Raw genomic sequence first — 14040 nt, 5'->3', positions numbered from 1 at the left:
CTAAAATTCGTAATTTATGTACGTCACCTCAACTTGATCCGAGGTGGGCCCACATGTCCCGAGACCTAATTACATTGCTCTATTTGGCCTATTTACGTACAGTAATTAAAGGGAAACTTTTGGTTATGGTTCCGAGATTGTTATGATTCGTATGCATTCTCCGACATAAGAATTTTGATATAAGTGTTCTGATACGAGTACTATGATTTGATCATTCGATAAATACTCCGATATAAGTATTTTGATATGAATATTCCGATATAAATATTCTGATATAAGTATTCTGAGTTAGGTATTCCGGTATAAGCATTCCAACATGATAACTCGACATGAGTATTCTGATACAAGCGTCTGATGTAAGTATTCTGATACGGGCATTTCGATATAAGTATTCCGGTATAAGTATTCGGCTATGAGTACCTGGATATGAGTCTTCTGATCCGAGTATTCTGATATGAGTGTGCTCTGTAAGCCCTAATGTTCTTCACGTACGATCTCGGATCGCTTAAAAAGTCCGAAGAGGTTTCTGTATTTCAAACGCTCATAACTTCCCGATATTAATTTGGAAGAACCCGAAATTCGTTTCTGAGCCTTCGAATGTCGGTAAGTGTACGTATTCATCGAGTCTGGATTTATGTGCATATGGTTTCTCACGACTCTGCTCGTGCAAGGCTCAATGTATCTGTTCACTTGCGTCCGGGCCGGGATGCGTTATCGTGCGCATGCCTCCGTGTCCGTCCACCGCGTCCGGGCCGGGTTACGTTATCGTGCGAGTTCCCCGCATGGTTCACCGCGTCCCTCATAGGCGGGCCGGGTTACGTTTATGCTTATGATATGATGATATGGGGACGGCGGCGGGATGGCATATGTTCGTACGTTCACCGCGTCCGTACTAGAGGGCGGGTTACGTTACCGCGTCCCTCATGGAGGGCGGGATACGTTATTAGCATATGTATATGATAATATATGATCCGTTATGCATAATTTGTGATACGAAAGTATGCATTTTGATATTACGGATAAGATATGCATTTTCTATCTTCGATTCGATAATGACTCGTATGTCTTACTCTTGCACTTCGATTTTGATAAGGCTTTGTCTATTATGCCTCTCGTATTTTCGGTTCGACCACGAATCGTCCGGTATATCTCTATGCATGTACGGCTCGATTACGAATCGTCCGACACGGCTACGTACGTCCGACTATGATTACGGTGCGTTCGATATAGCTCGTACGTCCGCGTCCGATATATGACCTCATCGAGCATTACGTACGTTCGATATTCCGTCCGATATATGACCTCGTCCGAACATTACGTACGTTCGCCTCCGTCGACGTGTGACATCACCGGTGCGCTACGTATTTTCTGCACCTCTTCGGACATGCGATCCGTAATTGTAAAATAAGCATTTTAGTACTACGGTTGACTCACTTACCTTCGTACTCCTTCGATATATGAGACAGTATGTCGATTTGTGTCCGAAAAATAAGCGTACGGTATTTTGACTAATGTATTTATCTTTTAGTCTGTTTGTTTCATTATGGTTCTGTTTTTGTATTGCATGCCTTACATGCTCGGTACATTTTCCGTCGACCCCTGTCTTCGGGGTGCGTTTCATGCCACGCGGTACTCCCGGATGAGTGAAGTTATTATAGAAGGTGTTCCGGCAGAGATGGCAAGCTCCATTCTCCGGAGGGGTCTACCAAGTCGAGTTTGTTTGTTATGATTTCGGATGTATGTTAGAGACTTTGCGACGGCGTCGTGGGTATTGGTTGTCGGTCGTAAGTGGCTTCGTCGCCGATATGTCGGTCCGTGTTATGTATTGAATTTTGTATGATTATAAATTTGTTCGATTTGAAGGCTACGAAAAGAATATTTCGAAAAATTTTGCTATGTATTTTATCTCATTTGGTTTAAAAGTTTGGCGTGATTACGTATGCGGTAAGAGTCCGAGGGTTCGCTCGGCCTAAGTAAGGGGGCCAAAAATACAACAACAAACCCGAGAATTAAACTCGCCACAATATCAACAATTATTCCAATAAATCCAACAATTAATTCAAGACATATTCTAACATTAGTAATCTTCCTCTCTACATAGTTCATCAACATACCATTCACTACATATCTCAAGCTAATTCCAATGCTCATATATTCATTACTAACTCAAGATCAACCAAACACCATTCAAAAGCATTTTGTATCATTCTACAACATATACAAATTTTCCACCAAGACCATAATCCATCCGAAACCTCCAATTTTCAACATAACTATTCACAACACATTTTTATCTTCCAATTTCACTCACAACAACAACAATTTGCATCTTACTACATCATTCTCATAATTACATAAACTATAATGAAATCACATACTTTCCAATAACAACTTAACAACAATTTCCTCATGCCAACTAGAACCATTAACCTTCCATTTTCATCACAAGGCTACAACAACACAATTAGCATGCTAAATACAACAATTTCATATCCTCCCCAACATATAGTACCACACGGCCACCTACATATATATACCCACCTTGCAAACTTCCATATTTCCATAGTTTCTACTCATTTCTATATACTACAACACAAACAAACCTTCATAACACAATAAAAACATAAAATTCTTACCTTTTCCAATAAATTCTCCTTGCCACCAAAGTCACTTTCTTGCCAAAATAATTATACCACTTTGTAGAGAATCTTGAATTGAGTAGGAATGCAAGAAAATTATAATTTTTGGATCAAAGTTGAAGGCTTGGAAATTTTCTTTTTTTCTCCTCTCTTCTCTCTCTATGGCCGTGAGCCTCTTTCTTCTTCTTTCTCTCTTCTCTTGTTTTGTTTTCTTGAATTAGAAGATGAATTCATTCATATATATATACATAAGTCTCCAAGCATGTGAGGGGCACATGCCTCTCTAGAAATTTCTTTAATTTAATTAAAAAGATGACTTGTTAGTCATCATTTTTCATCCTTCATTCATTCTCCTTTTTTTTTTTTTTTTTTTTTTTTTTTTTTGTCACATGGCCAATATGGCCCTTTTGGAGCCTTCAAGAAACTTGTGTAAAATTACCATTTTACCCCTCAACTTTTCTCAATATTACCATTTTGCCCCTGGCCTTTCACATTATTTCCACGGCTCATTTTGCGAATTTTTCTTTTTACCCTTGGCCTTTCTCAATATTTCCATACCACCAATGTTCATAAATAATATTCCTAACAACTCGTACATTAAAATAATTCTTGAAAATGATCTTGTCCTTAACTTGCCACGACTTTCTCGAATTATCCGAATGTATGAAATACGGGATATAACAATAAGGGCAAGTTCATGATTGGGGATATTTAGCAACATCGAGAATTGAGCAGAATGGGGTTTCGGGGGGTACTTATGGACCTGCACGGGAGGAGCCTAAGCAGATGTTTTGGGAGGAGTTAAGGCTTAGGAGGTGGGACATACCATGGATGCTAAGGGGAATTTTAATACTATAAGATTCCTGGGGCAGAGGGTTGAATATAGAATGATACCAGGGCCATAGAAGACTTCTTGGTGTTTATTGATAAGTATTTTTCTATTGATTTACCTTTGACAAAAGTCACTTTCACCTGATCTAAGTCGAAGGACTTTAACTTTCAAATCAAATTGGACATATTCTTAGTGTCTACTTCTTTAGAGGAGCTGGCATCTAGTGTGATTTAGTTCCCTCTCTTGAGGCTAACTTCAAACGAAAACCTATCATGTTGGATGGTGGTAGAGGATAAGATCGCAGTTTAGATTTGAGAACATGTGGCTGGAAGTAGTAGATTTTGGTGAAAGAGTAGTGGTGGTAGCTATGGTGTGGATGGGAGACAATCTTTTTGACTTTCAAAGAAATTGAAGATGCTTAAGAAAGACATAATAATGTGGATAAAGAAGTGTGGGGGAGGGTAAAGGTGAAAATAAGATAAAGGTGAAAATAAGGAAAATTATGAATGAGGTGGGGGAGTTAGAAAAATTAAAAGTAGGGAAGGAGTTGGAAGAGAGAGAAAAGGAGAGGAGTTTGAAAAGGGAGTTAGCTTCTTTGACATTGGCCCAAGAGATTAGTTGGAGACACAAATCGAGGACATTATGGTTAGAAGAGGGGGACTCAAACACAAAAAAAAAAAAAAAAAAAAAAGGTAGCAATTGCAAATAGAAGGAGAAATTTCGTAGTGTCAGCGGAGGTTGATGGAAAGGTGCATATGAGGGAGGAGAAAGTAGAAGGGGCAACACTTGTACAAAGAAGAAGCGGACTAGAGGTAAATTTGGGGGATATATAATTTAATCAATAATATAGGGGAAAAATGTCAAGCCCTGAACCATGGCCTGGGCGTAACACGACACTCGATGCCTGACTGCATCTGACCAAGCAAATCAACTGGCTGGCTGAATCAACATGTGGTAGACAGTGAATGCGAAATATAACTTAACATATGCTGATCTACTAAAAATCAAATTTGAATAACCATAAATGCGGAAAGACTGAGATAAGTCTAAAAGTATAAGTAAGTAGCTAATAAGGCGAACACAAAAAGCCTACTAAACATCTGGCTGACTGCAACTATAGTCTATGAAGCCTCTATGAATAATAAAGTCCAGCTATTTACCAGGACAAGGCACCCGGCATACCTAACTGACTAGAAATACTGAAAAAACTGTAAAGTGTGATAACACCCCGAAGAACTAGGGCTCACCAAATAGCTGTATGAGAATCCTAGCGCTCTGAGTCGTCAACCTCTAAATCATTACCTGTATCGTGAGATACCCCCGGATAAAAAGGGACGTCAGTACATTTGAATTGCACTGGTATGTATAACAATTGAAAGAACAATAAGTAATAAATGCTGAAACTGCAACTGAAACTTAACATAAGTACTCACTGTTTTGAATAAGAAACCACCTGTTTATCTGAGTAAATGAGCTACAGCCGCACACCCAATATATAAGTGCACAAACTATGGCCTCAAGCCCAAGTATACGAATACATAACTACGGCCTCAGGCCCAAATATAGGTGTTCAACATTCAGGAATTTAAAATTAAGAACTGAGAATCATACTGTAATACATGATGCTGAAATACTGAATCATACTGAGTTACATGATACTGGAATACTGAATAGAAATAGACTGAGACATGTATTCATAATAAACTGATTTGTCATAGCTGAGGCTCCTGGGTTATTGAACACGAGTCTATACTAATTACGTAATGGGTTCACGGTATTCGGAATGATAATTATGAACGAATTATGAAACTATATCATCCAGAGAATAGAAGTTCTACAACGATTCATGGAATAAAGGCATAAATACTTTCTGAGCAAATTCGTACTAGTCACAAAGAATGAGGCGTAGGGAGAATCATAAGCATTCGCAACGTAGAGAGTTAGCCTCACATACATTGACTCTGGCCTTCTAAGCGTATCACAATGTTCGTCACCACCTTCAACGATAATCTATGGCAATATACATATCAAGAGGAACCAATATCAGCCCTAATGCTCATGTTTTAGTCACTTAGGCATTTTATTAAACACCTTATGGGCGTACAGCTTCATAGCCCTTATTAATAGTTATTTCTTTACCCAATTCTCATTCTACTACTTCTAGGTGATTCTACAATCCCAAATAGATATAACTAACACCATTTTTCATCACCCATATGATTACGACAATCGCAAGTCAACAATCCAACATCTTAGCATAGTTTATATAATTCTCTTTATCAAACCCATTTACTATTCTCCCAAGAACTCATCAATTCACAACTATAAATGATTAGGGAGTAGAAGCATTACCCTTTTGAAGTTCAGTCCTCTTGAATTTGAGTTCTAGGGTTTCTTCGCTCAATAATGATGTTCCAATTACAACTCTATCGATTAGATGGGTTTACTCAACTTAGAAAGGGATTAGAGACTTTATATCAACCTAGAATCATCATAGAGCTTACCTTGGAGGGTTCTTAAGGCTTGGGACTTGTTCTTTCTTGCCTTAGGATGATTTTTCGTGAATAGGGGTATTAGGGAATGAACCCAAGCTTAAATATAAGTTAAAACGGGAAAACCCGAAAATCCGACCTATGTATGTTGGGCCCGCGTCACACGTCCAATGCGGGGCCTAACTCAGACTTTGGTCAGATAGCAGGTTGACCCGCTTTGGGCTCGCGACGCGTGGACAACGCGCATTCACCCTTTGCGCGTCGCGTGGCCAATGCTAGTGGCCTGCCACTCTCAGCGTTTTTGTGACGCTCATAACTTCTTGCTCCGATCTCCGTTCAGTCTAGTCTTATATGGATGGAAAGTTATTACCATGTACTACAACTTTCATTAAGGAACCTTTTCCAAGTTCTCAACTAATCAAGGGGTTACGGGTGCCCCAAGTAGGCCTGTCGACTATTTTCACGTAACTTCCAAACCTTCAAATTTTCTACTAAAACTCTAACGATACGCATCCAACCTTAGTTCTAAGTTACGGGGTATAACCAAAAAGTTAGTGGCTAGAGCGGGCAATTGAGGAGGAGAAGGTGGGAGAGATAGCGAAATATTGTGCGGGTGACAATGCTTTAGGCCTTGATAGTTTTACTTTGGCTTTTGTATAGCACTATTGAGTAGGGTGAAGAGTAGTTTCATGCAATCTATTGATGAGTTTTAGGAAAGAGGTGAATTCAAGAAGAGCTTAAATGCATGCTTCATTGTCATCATTCCTAAATGAGAAGACACTACGAGCATCGAGGATTAAAGACCTAATAATCTACTGGGGAGCATCTATAAGATTATATCTAAGGTGTTTTCCAATAGACTTAAGAATATTCCGAAGGAGACTGTATCAACATCACAAAATGTTTTTGGGAAAGGTAGAGAAATCTTGGATGCAACTTCGGTGGCAAATAAAGTGGTAGGTTCAAAAATAAAGCAAGATACGCTAGGTGTGTTGCGCAATTTAGATCTTGAAAAAGCTTATGACCACGTGAACTGAAAGTTTCTTGATTTCATTACGGTGGCGATGAGTTTTGGGAGAAATGGAGAAAGTGGGCCAGCTTTTGTATATCTTTAGTGATATACTCAGTCCTGGTTAATAGTAACTCGTGTAGTTTCTTTGGTAGTTTGAGGGAATTGAGCCAAGGGGCTCCTTTATCACCTATGCTCTTCATTTGGTGGAAACTTTAAGTAGGATAATTGATAGAGTTGTTATGCGAGGACATATAAAGGGATTCAATGCTATGGTTGAAAGTGTTGGCACCATTTTGATCTCTCATCTTTCATTTTCAAATGATATCTTGGTTTCACGTGATGTAGTTGTGACCCAGTTGAAATATCTGGGCCAAGCGTTAACTTGGTTTCAGGTGGTGTTAACCCTGTAATCTCAGAAAATGTGAGATTATACCCGTTGGTGAGGTGGATAACATTTGATTTGCCCGCTCATGCTTTGCATTTCCAAGTAGGAGCTCTCCCTACTACATATCTTGGATTACCATTGGTGGCTTCGAATAAGGATCTTAGTGCTTGGAATCCTGTTCTTTAAAGGGTCGAGAAGAGGCTGGTGAGTTGACAGAAAAGATATTTGACAAATGTGCAAAGAAAGTCTTATAGAGAGCAGTTTATCGAGCATTCCCACTTATTGTATGTCCTTATTTCATGTCCCTACCAGTTTTACACGAAAATTGAAAAGGCTTCAGGGGAATGTTTTATGGGATTCGTCGAATGGGGCAAGGAAGTTTCACTTGTTCCGATGGGAGATTGTGACATCCCATAAAAATGAAAAAAGTTTGGCAGTTAAAGATTTGAAAGTCTTTTACAAAGCATTGTTGGAGATATGGGGTGGAGGTCCAATCCTTCTGGAGAAAGATGACAATAGATAAATATGAGGTCAATGAAAGGGGCTAGAGAACTAATAATATTAATAAAGGAGCTAGAGAACTAATAATATTAATATGTCTTTTCAGTGTAAAGTGATGAGGAATATCATGAAGGGATGGATAAGTTTTAATCGAAACATCTCATTCGAGATTGGTGACAAAAGAAGAGTTAGCTTTAGGGACGCAAGTGGTGTGGGGACAACTTGGTAAAACATGAATTCCCAAGCATTTACAGGGTATCTTGCCTAATGGAGTTTAGTCCAACATATTAGGGGGACACAAGGGGAAGAGGCATTTTGGGATTTGAGGTTCAGGAGGGCCAGTATAACGAGGTGATTGAGTTTCAACGATTGCTAGCTTTACTTCATAAGCAATGTGAGCCAATCAATAGACTCGATATTTTGAGATGAATCTTGGGGAACAATAATGCTTTTTCTGTTAATTCCTATACGACAAGCTTTTGGTGAGGATTGAGGATGCCTTTCCATTTAAATCGATTTGGATACTTAAGATGCCAAGGAAGGTGTGTCTTTTCACCTGATTAGTAGCTAGAGGGATGATCTTGGCAGCGAAAAATCTTAGAAAACGAAAGGTTCTTTGCATCAACCGATGTTATTATGCAAGGAGGTGGCTGATCATGTAGATCATCTTTTCTACATTGTAGTCTTTCCATGAGACTGTGGTGGGATATTTTTAGATGGTTTAGTATTTCATGGCTGACACCAAGATCTGTAAAGGACTTGTGGTTTAGCTGGAAAAGTGGAAGAAGAAGGAGAAATCATAGGGCTTTGAATATTGCCCTTCTAAGCTTTGATGTGGCTAATTATTTAGGAGGGAGAAATAGGAGAGCATCCAAAGGGAGTAGGAATGAGTTTTGGTCCGTTGAGCAGTAGTCTCTAATTCCTTATTTACTTTTAGTGCACCCATGTAGTTTATGATTGTATAGATAATTGAGTGTCTTTTGTAGAGAATTATATCTTTTTGCAAGTTCTTTACTTTTTGGCTCCTCTTGTATACGTTCGATTTTGGCCTTTTCGAGTAATGAAATCTCATTTACTTGACTAATATAGAAAAACTAGTATTACTTGCTCCCTAAGTTGTGGTGGAGTATTTACTTTACTTGACTAGCTCTCCCTAAACAAAACCCTGTGAGACATAGTAAATAATATAGCTCCTCTGCCCACTCTTAAAGTGTTTATTTGTTCAATAAAATTTTGAGGTGTAGGGGTTGAAAGCATCCTTGTCCTTTGGTTCATATAAGAAGAAGTCCAATTGGTGGGCATTACAACACTCATTGTAAGCAAACCTGCTCCAACCTCAGGGGTGTAGCAAGCTATTTGTTGGACTAATTGTGGTCCGTGCAAGTTGGTCCATACGTACTATCATAAAAATTGTTAGTGGAAGAAAAGATGAGAAAACTAGAGTTACAAACAATTCAAATTAATGTTATTTGTTTTGCTTGAGGAATATTAATATTTGACATGTTAAATTTTTCAGAAAGAAATGGAAGAAAAGATGAGAAGACTAGATTTACAAACAATTCAAACTATGGAAATGTACCATGCAGCCTGCAAAGAAGCACTACGAGAGAAACAAAAGGTAATGAATTGATTTACTTTTTTAAAAAATAAATTAATCCTGATGGATTGGAAAGGAATGGGAAGTATGGCTTAGAGGATAATGATATTTTTTTATTAGATAAGAACTAAAATCTCCATTACTCTTTATGTATAGAAGAGAACCTATTTGCGTCGAAATTTGAATATGGCTTTGGAAGGAGAATGGTTTAGGCCTTATCAAATCTGTTTGTTTACTCTATCCCCTTCTCTTTTTGTTCTTAGTGCTGAATTACTATCTGTTTTACTTAACAAATTATATGGTGATCTGAATTTTAGGAATTTTTATATGCATAAGAATGGTCCCAAGATTAACCACCTTTGTTTTGCAGATGATGTTATTCTTTTCACAAGTGGTAACAGGAAATCCTTAAAAAGGATCATGCGGGTGCTGAGAACTTATGAAGAAGCTTCTGGTCAAATAGTTAACAAGCATAAAAGTTCCATAATTCTCCATCCGAAAGCTAGTTCAAGAAGGACAGACAGAGCTGCTAGACTAACTGGAATGAAAAAAGAATCCTTCCCCTTCCAGTACCTTGGCTGTCCACTTTATTTGGGAAGAAAGAGAATTTCCACCTTCTCTGGTATGATAGATAAAATCTTGGCAAGAACTAGGGGTTGGAATAATAAATTTCTTTCAACTGGAGGTAAAAGTATCCTTTTAAAACATGTCCTTCAAGCCATGCCCTCCCATTTACTTGCTGTTATGCACCCTCCCTCTACTGTTTTTGAGATCATTGAAAAAGAATTCAACATTATTCAGGTGGTGTTGATGGTGCAAAAAGACAACACTGGGCATCCTGGGATAATTTATTTTTTCCCTATACTGAGGGAGGAGCTAATTTCAGGAAGCTCATGGATATTTTTAAAGCTTATAGTGGCAAACAATGGTGGAGATTTAGGACTCAAGACTCTCTGCAGAGTCAATTTCTCAAGGCTAAATATAGTCCTAGATCCCATCCTGTCACTGTTAAATAGAGGTGTGGTCAATCCTACAACTAGAAATCCATGGCTGACATCAAAGAAAAAGTGGAGATGGCCATTTTCTGGAATATTGGTAGAGGCAATGTCTCCTTTTGGTATGATCAATGGACTTCTCTAGGTCCTCTCTATAAACTACTACCAACGGGGACTGTCCCCAATAGGAGTGTCATTAGAGATGCCTTTAACGGTCAAAACTGGTACTGGAATGCTTGTGGGGATGTACCTGATAACATCAAAGATCACATTCTTCATATGAATCTCAAATTCTATGATGAAGAGGATAAACCATGCTGGATGAAAACAAACTCAGGCAGCTTTTCAACAGGACGTGCATGGAATTTCTTGAGGTCACCTAGAAGGGAGGTTCCTTTTATGAGCAAATTGTGGAACAAGTCCATACCTTTCAAAATGTCCTTCTTTGTGTGGAGAATTCTTAAAAGGAAAGTCCCAACCGAGGATATTATTAACAGAGCTCATACTAATGATACTTCTAACTGTGTCTGTTGCAGGATAGCGCAACCTGAAACTTTAAATCATATTTTTCTTGACGGACCACTTGCGGCTGCTGTATGGAACCACTTTGGTTGCCAAGTTGGCATTCCTAGCCATTTCAATTCCTTGCAGCTTGCCCTTGATACTTGGTGGAATTCAAGACCTTCTAATCCTGTTATTGCTTTTCTCTTCAAAATTTGCCCTATAATCATTACTTGGTTTTTGTGGAAAACAAGATGCAGTGGTAAATATGGCAGTAAAAAACCTTTCTTGCCCAGAATTTTCCATCCAATCTCCCAAAATATTTTAAACGTAGTAAGACTTCAGTTTCTTAATTTTAAATATGACCTATCTTGGATGGAACTAACTTGCCTTCTTGAGAAAAAAATGGCTTTTAAAGTGTGCAGGACAGTCTTCTGGAAGAGACCAGCCATCAACTTTCTCAAAATTAATAGCGATGGAAGTCACAAGGATGGATCCAGTGGTGGAGGAGGTGTGTTCAGAGACTCTCAAGGGAAGATGATCATGGCATACTCCATCCCATTTGACGAGGTTTCCAGCAATGTGGCCGAAGCCAAAGCCCTTCTTTTTGGCATCTATTGGAGCATTCAAAATGGGATAAATTCATTGGAATTGGAAACTGATTCCATGATCCTTGCAGCATGGGTTAAAGATGTATTCAAGATCCCTTGGCAAGTTGACGCAACCATCAAGGAAATTAAAAGAGCTTTGATTGGCACTTCTTGATCGATTCAACACTGTTTTAGAGAAGCTAACAAGGTGGCGGACACTCTTGCTTCATTGAGCCACTCGTCCCAGACCAACAAGCTTTACAACAATTTTGATGATCTCCCCCTAAAGGTCAAAGGTCTGATCAATCTGGACAAAGCAGGTTTTCCAAACTTTCGGGTAAGGAACAAAAAAGCTAAAGAAATCAATCTCAATGATGTGGTACATAATGTATAGTTGGTACCTACTTTTTTGTGAGTCCAAAAGAAAATATGAGAGCACTACTCTCATCAACTGTAAAGAGCCTTCGGGCGATAAGTTCTGCATGTTTAACAAGACATTGTCTTGGAAGAAACATTATAGCACAATGGGCATGTCCATTGGCTTAAGTAGACTCGGAGAGGTTAGGCAGCATGTACCTCGAGTTCATGTATTCTCGTTTTGGATTTTAATATACAAGACATGGGTCGCCTAACCCCCCCACTATGAAGGTGGCTTTAAATTAAAAAAAAAAAAAATCTGTTTGTTTGGTCTAGATCATAATGCAATAAATCCCAAGCACAAAAAGAGACTCAGATGCATTAGTTCCAGATATTACATGAAGTAATCTGTAATCCTAATTGAATGGGCTAAGACTAACATCTATCCCTAGGAATTGGAAAAAAATTATTATGTGCCTCACACAACTGACACTAATTTTGTGAGGCACATAATAATTTTTTTTTGCAAATGGCAAAATAATACTTTCGGAAAGAAAAGCTCGTAGAAAATCTGAGGCCAAGAAGTCTGCACTAAAGTCCTTAGTTCATTCCCAAAAGGCCATGAAGTATCAAAGTTTACTTAGGATACTTGTGGTTTTGATAATTTTCTACGTTTATTTCTTTGAGTTGACATGAACCTTAAGTTTAATAGAGAAGAAAATGTGAGGCATATGTTTGATATTGTCAGGTCATCTATTGTCAGGTCATCAATGAGTAAGAAACTAAGAGTTTTTTTTTTTGCACCTTATTCTATTAATATTAAGAATTTTCCACCATAATCTCTTTATTTCCTTGTAAAACAATAAAAAGTCTCTTTTTCTTGAATCATACATGAGGGAAAAACAGGGAAAAATACAAATAACAAAAAAACAAGATATGGGTGGCGCAAAACAAGACGCGTTCTTTGCATTTTGCAACCCTAAGGATGCATAACTGAATATAAGCTATCAAATCTGGATGAGTTCCACCTGAGCTAGATTGCATTTTAATTTTCAACTCCAGACGTGCATAGGGCTATATGCATAACTAGGGCAATAACGTCTCAATCTCCATCACAATATGATGATCTTCAAGGACATTAAAGCTGGGCAACATAAGTAAAAGGAGACAAATAATTCGCTGCTTCTTCATCTATGTGAATGTGATATGTTTCTCGTTTTGATCCTTAAATTTGGTATTTTACTCTTGTCCAGATTTAAAATCTTGCCACCTTGCAAAGAAAGTTCATCAAATGACTAAAAATGCACAACACCAGGAACCTCAAATGCATGATTAGCTAAATAGTTAGCCAACATGTTCTCTTCTCTGTATGCATGTATATATGAACTGGACATGACCTTGAAGCATAACATCTTGAACGTCTTCAGAAATTTTAATAGTATTCCATGACGTATCCCCATCTCGACTCTAAAATATTCTTAAGTATAAGAGAATTCCAGTTGTTTGTGTATGTAACCAGTAACAAAAGTACCTAGATGCCTCATTAATTGTCACCGCTTTTGCTTTGATGTTTGTGGTATGGTGAATTTTCTTAGATTGTACATAAACCAAATCACCCCTATCATCTCTTATGCAAAAACCATATGAACTTATTTCTGGATTACCTTTGCTTGCCCCATTAGTGTTTCATTTAGCAATACAGGTGAAGGGAGCAACCAAACAATCTTTGTATGGTGGAGCTTTGGCCTATAGTTTTCCAGGAACTAGATCAATCTAGGCCAGTTGGTTGGAATTCTGTCTAGCCAAGGAAATCTGACTGTCAGCAATTGAATGAGTGTGAAGTATTGTTTTGTCGTTCCTTTTCCATTCCGAATGACTAACAAAGAAAGTTCTAACCATGATTTAGCATATTCCTTCACAGTATCACGGGGTTCAGAGGCAGAATTGTGTACATTCATCTCCACTGATTTTTCCTTCATTGCTAATTTCGTTCCCTGAAATCCTGATGGTCCAGTACCATTCTATTTTGAAGTAGATCTATTCTTTCCATCTCAAGTGATCCTGGGAATAGGTGTAGTTTCAATATTCACTGTTAGCGCGGAAACGATAAAAACACAGTAATCAACATGGTTCGGATCG

General features: G+C 38.3%; 2 protein-coding genes and 1 long non-coding RNA gene across 3 annotated transcripts in view; all 3 read left to right on the top strand.

Annotated features, from left to right (window-relative positions):
- The window catches only part of LOC132029435 (uncharacterized), a 33849-nt gene extending 24366 nt beyond the window's left edge, over nt 1-9483 (top strand). The window contains exon 5 of the long non-coding RNA XR_009407805.1: nt 9378-9483. This is a non-coding gene — a long non-coding RNA (uncharacterized LOC132029435). The remainder of the gene's footprint in view (nt 1-9377) is intronic.
- A 161-nt stretch (nt 9484-9644) lies between these two features.
- Nucleotides 9645-10474, top strand: LOC132032155 (uncharacterized). Its single transcript, XM_059421932.1, has 2 exons — nt 9645-10143; nt 10260-10474. The coding sequence occupies exons 1-2, from the start codon at nt 9645-9647 to the stop codon at nt 10472-10474; spliced, it is 714 nt and encodes a 237-aa protein (XP_059277915.1).
- Nucleotides 10475-10504: 30 nt separating this feature from the next.
- On the top strand, nt 10505-11719 carry LOC132032154 (uncharacterized). Its single transcript, XM_059421931.1, has one exon. The coding sequence runs from the start codon at nt 10505-10507 to the stop codon at nt 11717-11719; it is 1215 nt and encodes a 404-aa protein (XP_059277914.1).
- Nucleotides 11720-14040: the final 2321 nt, after the last annotated feature.

Source organism: Lycium ferocissimum, chromosome 9, assembly GCF_029784015.1.
Source record: "Lycium ferocissimum isolate CSIRO_LF1 chromosome 9, AGI_CSIRO_Lferr_CH_V1, whole genome shotgun sequence".
Taxonomy (NCBI): domain Eukaryota; kingdom Viridiplantae; phylum Streptophyta; class Magnoliopsida; order Solanales; family Solanaceae; genus Lycium; species Lycium ferocissimum.
Note: the sequence above shows the minus strand (reverse complement) of the source record. Positions and strands in the feature narration are given on the sequence as shown.